This window comes from Musa acuminata, chromosome BXJ3-3 (genome assembly GCF_036884655.1).
Source record: "Musa acuminata AAA Group cultivar baxijiao chromosome BXJ3-3, Cavendish_Baxijiao_AAA, whole genome shotgun sequence".
Taxonomy (NCBI): domain Eukaryota; kingdom Viridiplantae; phylum Streptophyta; class Magnoliopsida; order Zingiberales; family Musaceae; genus Musa; species Musa acuminata.
In genome coordinates this window covers 36047843-36059005 of record NC_088351.1, presented here as the reverse complement: position 1 = coordinate 36059005, position 11163 = coordinate 36047843, and the positions used below count along the sequence as shown (strand labels likewise).

The 11163-nt window shown below is 37.6% G+C and overlaps 2 protein-coding genes across 8 annotated transcripts; one reads left to right on the top strand and one right to left on the bottom strand.

Annotated features, from left to right (window-relative positions):
• Positions 1-1707: 1707 nt before the first annotated feature.
• On the top strand, positions 1708-7809 carry LOC103978770 (mediator of RNA polymerase II transcription subunit 32). Of its 7 annotated transcripts, none has more exons than XR_010495267.1 (5): positions 1708-2319; positions 2569-2625; positions 5029-5130; positions 7269-7343; positions 7415-7809. XR_010495267.1 is itself a non-coding variant. In XM_009394693.3 (2 exons), exon 1 carries the CDS (start codon positions 1870-1872, stop codon positions 2317-2319), a length of 450 nt encoding a protein of 149 aa, XP_009392968.2. In that variant the 5' UTR covers positions 1708-1869; the 3' UTR covers positions 2569-2742. The 7 variants fall into 7 exon arrangements, 1 of the variants encoding a protein (XP_009392968.2); XR_010495266.1 differs by having other exon boundaries at positions 5020-5130; XR_010495269.1 differs by having other exon boundaries at positions 1789-2340.
• Positions 5386-10950, bottom strand: LOC135634223 (cysteine synthase 2-like). The gene is made up of 6 exons (XM_065144543.1): positions 10659-10950; positions 10416-10490; positions 9758-9901; positions 7638-8024; positions 7309-7544; positions 5386-5999 (listed from the first exon to the last, which is right to left on the bottom strand). The coding sequence occupies exons 1-6, from the start codon at positions 10890-10892 to the stop codon at positions 5777-5779; spliced, it is 1299 nt and encodes a 432-aa protein (XP_065000615.1). The 5' UTR covers positions 10893-10950; the 3' UTR covers positions 5386-5776.
• Positions 10951-11163: the final 213 nt, after the last annotated feature.

The window sequence follows — 11163 nt, the reverse complement described above, 5'->3', positions numbered from 1 at the left end:
TAGACGGCTCGATGATGGCCTACAGAGAATGTGCTTTCTTTGAGAGAGAACAGGAGCGGTTCGTCTCTAGAAGGTGCCAACTGGATAAGCATAGAAGGAGCGCGCAATTTTGATCTGCGGCTTAAAGCGCGTGAATCTCGTGGCCCACTGCGATCTCGACCGTTCGTCTGGAAAATGACGGTTCTAGTTGACGGGAGGCTTGAACCATTAATCTAAGCCGTCCACCTCTTGCAATGCCTATTATTTTTCTGATATGATCTTATTTTATTGCATGAAAAATTTTAATAAAAAACATTCCTGTCTTGATTAATCTTTTCGACGTTATGTTGGCACGATTACCCAATAATTTTTATTTTTTATATATTTTAAAATAATGACAATATCGAAGTGTCAATTATCCGATATCTCAATGATGATCAATACCTCAACGTCAAATATTAACATATTAATGTTAAGTGATTGACACTTCTGTAGCGTCGAATAATACGTGAAATCATTTTCAAACATATATTATTCTAACTAGATTTTAAGTGAATAATTTTTCGAAATTATTCAAAGCGATGTCGATGTTTAGTTCTTGTCTCCAAAATCACGGCATTTGATCAATCAATTGAAAATTTGCTGCTCGATATGGTTCGCGAAGTCTTTGCGTTCAAACTAAACCCATTCTTGAAGCCCAAAGCTTCAGGCAACAATGATGACAGGCGCAATGCCATTTCATCCATTATCCGAATTGACGTGTTGTTTGGACTCTAATCATACACATATGTTCATTGCATGGATTCAATCATTCAATGAAATGATGCTTCCACGTAGTTAATTGTGGTCACTGTTTAGTTGTTCTGTCAGTCATATTATTATGAGAATATTTCTTCGTCACTGTCATTGTGAGCCTAAAATTTGACACCCATGTAATTTATAATATAATCTTAAACTCGATAATTTTGGTCGAATCGAAATTTGATGTTATATTAAGCATTTTAATGATGTAATATATTTGGATATCATATTTGATATGGCACGTGTCATTTCAAAGCTGACTAAATTTGATGGATTAAGTTTATATTGATTATGGATAATTGTCATATTATTAGTCCCCTCATTATAATTTAAAAATATTTTTTCATGTCGTATTATAATATTTTAATAATTGTTTTTGGTATAAAAAGGATAATGATTTCATAAGTTAATCTTTAAATCTTAGATAAACGTATTGCGTGTGAGGATATTATTTGTCTATTTAGTATGTATTGAATATTTATGTCATAAGAATATATATATATATTTTTTAAAAATATATCACATGTAGGGGAGATGAAAGAATGGGTTTAATGCTTATGCCCAGAGAGGATGCACTAAGTACTTTTTTGTGTAATGCATCTAATAAAGATAAAAACATATATATTACCTAAATTGATTTATCAATCACATATAAAATAGTTAATACATCGAATAAAATATAATAATTTTATTATCTATCTAAAATAAAAATATATATTATATGATATTATGTTATACACGTTGATAAGATCATTTAGTCCCACGACGTATGAGTAGTACCCATTTCTAATATGAAAAGATTAATACCTAAATAACATTCGCTTATTTATCCTTCTCGATTTCTAATTTCTTTGGATAAAAACTCTTTGGTTTCCACCTTTGATGTGGCTTCTGTGATCTCAGCATTTGTAATCCCGTGATCATCGAATCAGTCTCACGAATCACGTAATGTGACAGGACCAAACTGCTTTAAGATCCGTAAATCGCCAACGATATACTCGATGGTTCGTACTGATCTTATCTGGGCCGCCCGGTCGCAGTTGACCCTTTTCTCTCCCGTCACCGACGACCACGCATCGGGCGGAGGCGATGGAGAGCACCGTGGAGGCACTGAGCGCTGCCTATGACGAGTTCGTAGCTGCGGCGGCGGCCGCCCTGGAGGCAAAGGAGCAGTCCGGCGGGCAGAAGACGCCCGTCACCGACGCCGCGCTCGAGGCCTTCAAGCAGCGGTGGGAACTCTTCCGTGTCGCCTGCGACCAGGCCGAGGAGTTCGTCGAGTCCATGAAGCAGCGCATCGGCTCCGAGTGCTTAGTCGACGAGGCAACCGGCGCCGCCCCCTCCAAGGCTGGCCGCCCTGCCACGGCACCCGGGATCCCGCCCATCAGCGCCGTCCGGCTCGAGCAGATGAGCAAGGCCGTCAGGTGGCTCGTCATCGAGCTCCAGAACGGGTCCGGGGTTGGCGCAGCCGCCGCCGCTGCGGCCCATCCCCATGTTTCCGCGCCCTTTGACGCCCGGTTCTCCGAGGACGCCGGACAATAGGTGCGCGTGATCCCTTGTTAGGTATTTCTTGTACCCCGTAATCATCGGCGTGAAATTATGATTTCTGTCGGCCACATGTCGTGATCTTATCTTCTAATGCTCGGATGTTCTTATTTTCCCTAATGGTTTGTTCAAGTTCATAACCTTAATATTGAGAACGCGAATTGGGATTGGGTTTACTGCAATGCATTTCTAAATGATACAAACATTTGATCTTTGGAACTTGTGACAGTGAACTCTTCTTTGTAGGTGAGAGGAAGAGGCAAAATGGTGTTCTCGGAGACAGGACAGCATCTGCATTCAGTAGTAAGAACTTGTGCTCATAGTTTGTTGGGACTCTCTTGAAATATGTACAAGATTTGCTGCCATTCTAATCCTGTGAGACTGGAAAATGGTTAATGGGATGTCACTAATTTAGAACTCTCTTAACCTGTGTAGATCTCAAAGAGTATTTCTTCTTGTTTGTCATCTTCCATATAAGTTCTCTTTGCATGCTCTCCTCATATCTGATATGATAATCTTCATTTTATTTCTCAGTTATGCCGGCCTTATTTGCCAATAATTTTTTTTCCACCAAATTGGCATGTCCATAAACAATGAAGTATTTAATTCTTATTGACAAATTTGAAAATTCTACTGGTTTTTAAAATTATTATAAGAGCATTTTAATGCTCTTAAGTCTCAAATCTACTATATATATATATATATATATATATATATATATATATATATATATCCAATTCCTAACATAGAAAGTTAGAACCAATTGCTAGCGGCTCCTTAAACTAATGTAAGAGCATTGGAATGGTCTCAGGTCTAAACTCTCCTACTGTTTTGTAGACATACTAATTTATTGATCTCATGCTCGCTTAAGATGAGTTATATTATTATGAAAGCTACTTTATATAATATAACCATGAATGCTATTTGTGTCTTTTTATTTTGTTTTAGTGACAATCCTCCCATATACACAGTTAGGACTCATAATTGATTTATATATTTGACATCTCATAGGACTGCAGCATCAATTTTTTTACTGTTCCAAGGATTTTTATTGCCTTAACTGTTCTTAAAATGGTAGAGGCCCCAGATCTTATTATGTTAAGTAGTTTTTCTAATTTCTAGCAATTATGTTATGCGGTTCTTTTTTTTCTTTCCATGTTTTTAGAAAACTTAGGGATTCTGTTTCGACTAATTGATCATCTATTAACGTTCTTGTCGGGCCTGGTTTACAGTTTTTGTTCTTCTTTTGATTTTTCCTGAGTTTTTATGCAATTTCCTGTTTACTTTCCTGTCGTATAATTGGCAAACAGTTTTGGCCCTTCCATCTGAAACCTTGTTTGGTCTCAATGTAACCACTTCATACTCGTAATGCTCTGGATGAGTGTTGAAATCATGATCCCGAACTTTTTTACAGTGAACTTGAGTGTCTCTGACTACTTAGTGCTTTTATCTTATGTTTGTGTGAACATTTTTTCTACTATATCCTTTAAATTTGGGGTCCTCTCCTATAGATATTTGTTATGGCACAATGTTTTCCCACTTCATTCGTTTTTTGAGCTGAAGGTTTATGTCTTATAACTTGCGTGGACTGCACCACTAGATTAAGCATCCGCACGATGGAACCAACAGTTTCTTTTTCCAACTCGACCTTTACTTTCCTGTTGCTTAATATCACTGCAATGATATTAGTATTCTTACGGATGATGCAATCAATGAAGAGAAGATCATGAACTTTTTGCCTCATGTACAGTGGATGAGGTTTGTTGCTTAGTACTGTTGCTTAATATCGCTGCAATGATATTATAGTATTCTTACGGATGATGCAATCAATGAAGAGAAGATCATGAACTTTTTGCCTTGTGTACAGCGGATGAGGCTTGTTGCTTAGTCATAGTAGCATGAGTAGAGCATGCTTTCTTTTGAATGAAACAAACTTTCATACCTTGAGGTAGGAAATTTTGTTACTAAATTATTTGCATTCGGATCTTACAGGTTGTCCGACCAATGAACACTTTGTGGTCTTTATGGTCTTGCTCTTTAGTACCAAGCATGTTATACTTGCAATTGTAGTGCTAACAGATGACATGCTGATAATAAGTAAACATTTGGTCCGCAAATTTTCTTAAATGAGTAAACATTCTTATGATGCAAAATGGAGAACCATGTGTTTCAGTTACTATGTATTTGTTTTTGTTGCAGTCGCGACATTTCTTTATATTCAAAAAGCAGGAGAAGAGGTTGTCCCGAACATGTGTCGTGACTTTTCACCGGTGTAGCCATAATTATTAAGATTAAGTTCGGAGAATGGTTCATCATAGTCAAGAAATTTGTGATAACACTCTGGCATGTACATCTTTCCTTACCCTGTGTTAAGCATTTCTTTCCTCTCCTGCTGTAGTTTGAGACCCATAATGAAATTATACCCTGTTCTGCTACTGATGTGCACCTACTTTGTCTCAATTGACTCTGCCTTTGTCATCTGAACACACTTTTGAGATCATAAAATGAACCATTTCAGAGTGTGATAGTTTATAATTGAACTTGGGACATATTCAGGTACTTTTCATGCAAAAAAAAAAAAACTTTTGCTTTAATTTTTTTCTTATGAATAATTTCTGCGACTGTTTGTAAAATCCTATAATTGTCGTCGATTTTTTTTACTTGCATGTCTCCTGTTTCAATAATTCTTTCAATTAGTTCATGCAGATAATCTACTCACAAGAAGAACAAAAAAAGTTGTGTCCGATCCATCCAGAACGGATAATTCTTTGCGGCTCGAAGTGCTTATTCCAGTGATAACTTTAGATGGTAATTTTTCTCTGAACACATTCTCCTATAAAGTTGACAACTAGAAATTACCTTTCATCCTTCAAAATTGGTGTGTGTGTGTCATTATTAGTTGTAATCACTATTCTTGTCGGGTTCGGATTGAAAATGAGCTTATACGGATTATAAACCATATCCAACCCGGCAAGCATATTGGATTTCAGCCGAAATGGAGATTCATACCCAAAATTTAGACAAAAAAATCCAAAAGTTGGACACTCAGAATATAAAAGGAAGTAGAAAAGAAAGGAAACTCTTAATCATCCAAGTCCCATGAACAAAAAACTAAGATCCTCAAATCCCTAGAATAAATGTAAGCAAACAATAGGAACTCCACATAAATAACCCTAAACAACAATACCTGTTGGCTAAGCTTCTCGAGCAAGAACACACACCTCTCTTGCATTTATGAAGAGGCTTCATGCATGATCTCTTGCTCCATCATAATATGCAGTAAGATAAGCATGATGAGAGCTTCAGTGGCAAATCTCCTGAGATGCCACATCTGTATTCAGCACATATGGTAGCAATGAGAAGAAATCCCTGAATTGCTCAGGCAGTTACCTTTCCACAAGATGGATGCCGATATATGTGTATGAATTCTGGCACTCCGCCAGGCTATACAACTTCAAGAGCGATCGAGAAACTCCAGACCGGTCGCAGTTGGTGTCAGTCCATGATCGACCAGATATCGAGCATTACAGAACTTGCTCAGATGCCTCATCCCGCTGTCACATAAAATTGTTACGATCGTGTGTCCTGGACCTAAGGATCGTGCCAATCGTACAGCTCCAACGCAGTTCATCGCTGAAGAACTCCCGAGAAATAGTCCATCCTTCTTCAGAAGAAACCTGAGAGGATATATATGAGAAAGTATATATATATGTACTTGCTGTTCATAAACTTGGTTAGGATCGAGGAAATACATGTAATAAAAAAAATAAAAAACCAGAATCAACCATCATTTTGGATAGTTGTTTCACTATGGAGGATAGCAGGACAAACCATCGGTTCATGAGGTAAACTGCAACGTCTAGATATCGGAAGAGGAAGGAAAAAGAACTTGCCAAAGGAGTTCAAACTTATTTATACAGAATAACTCTGCAGTGCACTGTGCAAGAGAAACTCATGAAGTACGTAAAGAAGATCAATCTAAATGATGTGAATAATGAGACCACCACTCTCAGGCAATGGAATCACAAGTAATGATATTAAGCATTAAACTTGAGGTTGTAGAGTGAAAGATACAACCTGAAAGATCAACTGATGAGATGCTGGGGTCCATATTTCATCAAAATCAGAAACAAAAGCTATTTTAAGATGTCCAAAAAAGCAATTTTTCTAACTGATCCAATGAATATAGTAAAAGTCAGCGACTTCACAACCAGACTAGTTTTTTTAATTCACAATGTTCCTCAGTGGAGCGTCTTAAGTTGGCCGCTTGATAAGCTTATTTATGTTTGAAGACCTAAAATTTTTCTAACCAGTTCATCAAAGTTAACTCTGGAAACAAGAATATGCAGCTTAGGCTTGAAACAATCACGAAAAATTTCAGGAAACCTATCTTACATATAGACAGAGTTGATGTTGTCCAGCACCCAAAAAGGCATTCTAAAACCATATTCCAGAAATGTAATGATGACCTTAAATGAGCAGAAACCATGTATAATTTAACAAACAAAATTTCATGAGCCACTCCAACAACAAAACATTCATAGACTAATTAATTATGCCAAATGATCACAGTTTCTAATTCAAGAATGTCAGTCTATTCAAATAAGACACATTTGTTTATGAGTGATAAGATTCACTGGCACCCCTAGACTATTTGTCAGAGAAAATAGTGACAGAATCAGAAAAGAACCATGCAACCTTCATAGACAACTGTTATGTTAATGCATCTCTATATCTTCAAAGATATATGTCGTCCGACATCATCAATGGATTGGAACTGTAATCATGAGAGCGCTGTCATACAAACGGTGCTACAAGAAGTAACAAGTACAGTCTTTCTCTTTCCAATTTCGTAAATATGTTAGCATCTTAATTTGCCCATACAGAAAATATCTATATACCTGGGATACTTTCCTTTTTTTATTCTCTTTTTAAATTATATGCAGGCACTAATTGAATATGATTGTCTGGAAGTTTAGCATGCACCTGGACATTTCAACAGCCTCTCTATCGGTGCCTCGGTAAGCTCCATCCAACTCGGCCATCATGAAATTCTTGGTCAATCTGTTGATTCCAATTCCTTCTGTTATAGTATCAAAAGGGTTCTTCAGGCGCCGGCCCTCTGCCTCCTCCTTCGTATACATTACTCCTCTCGTGACCTTATTGAACAGACCAGACCCCGGGGGATCAATAAGGAAACACTTAATATTTGGATTTTTTTCCTGGATAAGAAGACATCAAGATAGTAGAAGGATAAAAAAGAAGAGCAAAGCATTAGATATAGCATAAAATCTAATGTACAAACAATGATGAACCTTGAGAAACTGTGATATTCCAGCAATCGTGCCACCTGTACCGGCAGCAGCAACAAAGGCATGCAATTTCCCTTGAGTTTGCTCCCATATCTCAGGACCAGTCCATTCATAGTGGGCCCTGAAGTTTGCTAGGTTTTCAAACTGATCAGCAAAGAAACCACCTTTATTATCAGCGGAGCAAGGATGACCTTCTGTTTGGTTTGGTGCATGACCATTCATTTGCAGCAAGTCTATGCCTTTGATTTTATCAGCTTCTCTTGGAATTGCAGCTCTATTTGTAGCCTCTAAGGCCCTCCTCCTTGCGACATTAACATAGTGGTCTTTGTGTGTAATAGAGACAGGCCTTACTCTTTCCACGGTAGCTCCAAGAGCCTCAATTATTTGAGACTGAAAGAATATCCAGAGTTGAAAATTAAACAATAAACAGAAAGACAACTGTATTTAAGTAAACCAGGGAGAAACTAATCTTCCTTGTGTTGTATCTTTCGACATAATATGCAGCTACCTTTAAGATACAATCATTTCTTTTGTCATATTTTTTATGTTTATGCTACTCAGAGTCAATAAGGTTGAATTTTCAGTCTTTTGGTCTGATTTCCATGCTAAACCTCTTTTGATAACAAATAAGCCAGTATTATCAATCCAAAAGAGAGGTATGGCTTGTTTAGGTGTTATCTTGATCTAAAGCCTTCAAGGTGTGTGCAATGTCCATGTATGGATTTAAACCTACAACTGAAACCAAAGATCAAACAGAACTAAAATTTGCATCCATCTTTCAAGGAGTAGTTGCACCTCCAATTCCTATTCAGTATTTCACTCATCTACTTTGGTGATTATCAACCAGAAGCTTATCGGCTCTATTTTCCTATGAGCTCCTAGGCTTCAACTTTCTTCCAGGAAGTCATTTGACATGTGTGAGTGAGTGAGTGAGTGAGAGTGAGAAAGAGAGAGAGAGTTGTTAAAATATTTTCTGAATTGCGTGAATGCAATCCCTTAAATGAAATGATTCCTCAGATTATAGCAACATGTTTCCAAGAGAAATTTGAAAAACATATGTATAGGTAGCAGTTCTAAGTGCTAACTTTAACCTAAGATATACAAAATATTTGAACTTTGCAAGGAAGCACCACTCAACCCCAAAAGCTTATGAGGCCAACATGTTAGGACTAAGAATACAAACACCAATTAAAAGACACAATATCATAACAGATTCACAACTTGCTTCAGTCATGGATCTAGCGACCAGGTAGTACCCTGAGTGTATATGATCAATAAATCTCTATTGACCAACATTCACGGGCACACACTGGCATTGATCCAAAGAACAAAATATTCTTTGCATGTACTGTCCGATTCTTTACTAAAAACTACTTGCAGAATGTAATGAAATGATATTTAGTCAATTTAGAAGAACATCAACAAATTTGAGCATGGGCAAAATCAAAGAACATGTTGACTGCAAATTGATTGATGCCATGTGTGAGTGAGTGAGTGAGTGAGAGTGTGAGTGAGTGAGTGAGTGAGAGTGAGAAAGAGAGAGAGAGTTGTTAAAATATTTTCTGAATTGCGTGAATGCAATCCCTTAAATGAAATGATTCCTCAGATTATAGCAACATGTTTCCAAGAGAAATTTGAAAAACATATGTATAGGTAGCAGTTCTAAGTGCTAACTTTAACCTAAGATATACAAAATATTTGAACTTTGCAAGGAAGCACCACTCAACCCCAAAAGCTTATGAGGCCAACATGTTAGGACTAAGAATACAAACACCAATTAAAAGACACAATATCATAACAGATTCACAACTTGCTTCAGTCATGGATCTAGCGACCAGGTAGTACCCTGAGTGTCTATGATCAATAAATCTCTATTGACCAACATTCACGGGCACACACTGGCATTGATCCAAAGAACAAAATATTCTTTGCATGCACTGTCCGATTCTTTACTAAAAACTACTTGCAGAATGTAATGAAATGATATTTAGTCAATTTAGAAGAACATCAACAAATTTGAGCATGGGCAAAATCAAAGAACATGTTGACTGCAAATTGATTGCATAATGCAATATACGGTACAGGCAAAAGATCAAAAGATGAAATTAGGATGATGGACCAACCTTTTCAATGGCAACATCATCAGGAATAACAACATGACATCTACATCCATATGCAGGAGCAATTGTCGCTAGGCTAATTGCGGTACTTCCAGCACTTCCCTCGGTCACGACACCACCTGGCATGAGGCCCCCAGAATCTAGTGCCTACATAAAATTACATTTCGATGATGACAAGTATGGCATGTCATTATAAAAAAGTTCAATTGATTACATTTTGCAGTCTATATTTCATCGATAAGATATTAAAGCTTGACATTATTCAATAAAATACAAAATTTATGACCAAGCACATAAGATATATCAGTGGAACTTTTCACATATTTATCAGACATGCCAGAACATAGATAAAAAACAATGACAAAAACAGTAATGTTGCTGTTTTCCTATCTTCTTATTGCCTTCATTGCCTTGTCATAGTGTGACTGCGAAAATGTTCCCCCCTACCAAATAAAATGAGTAAAGTAGTGATGTCATATCATCAAGTATATTCTTGAATACCAAGATAGCAATCCATGGCCAACGACGACGACAGAATAAACCAAAAGGCTCGCTTGCGAAGAAGAAAGCTTTGGTTGTCAAATTGGCATGTTTGAAGTCATTTCTTTCACTCTCGGCTGATAGAAACAAATGACTAGTAGATTATAGATCATTCACTCACTTCTTCAATGATTTTGACCGCCACCCGGTCTTTCACGCTCCCCCCAGGGTTCAAGAACTCGGCTTTCCCAAGAATCTGAAAGATAAACGAAAGGAAAATCCACAAATCAAGACAAAGAACCAATGAGTTCTCGAATCAAGTTAAAGACATGAAAAGATGACTTCCTCAGCCATCAAGAATCGCCAAGAAAAATCTAGCGAGGATATAAAAGATCCAATCTTTTTGGATAAAAAATATCTTTACCTCACACCCAGTGGCATCAGAAAGGCTGTTGATTCTGATTAGAGGCGTGTTGCCGACGGCATCGACAAGGCCGTTCCTCTTCCCGCGACTCTTATGCCGACGGTAGTTTCCACGATCTCTAAACCACGGGAGCTTGAATCCGTGGCCGGAGAGGAGGAGGTAGGAGAGAAGGGCGGACGAAAGAACAGCTGCGGCCGTGGCCGTTAGAACGTCGGCGGTCTTCACCGCCGCCATCTCTCTATCGCCTGGGTCGGGGTGAGTCCCAATTGATCGCTTGCACGAAATTAGACGCACATGATACTCTTCGTCGCGTACATGGACGGTCCTGATCAAATTTGATATGAGCTATTTGGTTGCGTCAAACCGCCTCATCCTATTCCAATTTTTGGAATCTTTGTCCTTTTTAAGGATTATTTACCCTTTTCTTTTAATATTTTCAGGAATTACCATAATAATATTGTCCTTCATATTTTTAATTAAACGTATGCCATTTAATAGTTTGCTC

Excerpts from the sequence above, each read along its gene's own strand:
- LOC103978770 (XM_009394693.3), top strand. The coding sequence starts at position 1,870 with ATGGAGAGCACCGTGGAGGCACTGAGCGCTGCCTATGACGAGTTCGTA.
- LOC135634223 (XM_065144543.1), bottom strand. The coding sequence starts at position 10,892 with ATGGCGGCGGTGAAGACCGCCGACGTTCTAACGGCCACGGCCGCAGCT. Across the intron at positions 10,491-10,658 it reads CTGATGCCACTGGGTGTGAG|ATTCTTGGGAAAGCCGAGTT; the intron begins GTAAAGATATTT and ends TTTATCTTTCAG. Across the intron at positions 7,545-7,637 it reads GAATATCACAGTTTCTCAAG|GAAAAAAATCCAAATATTAA; the intron begins GTTCATCATTGT and ends CTTCTTATCCAG.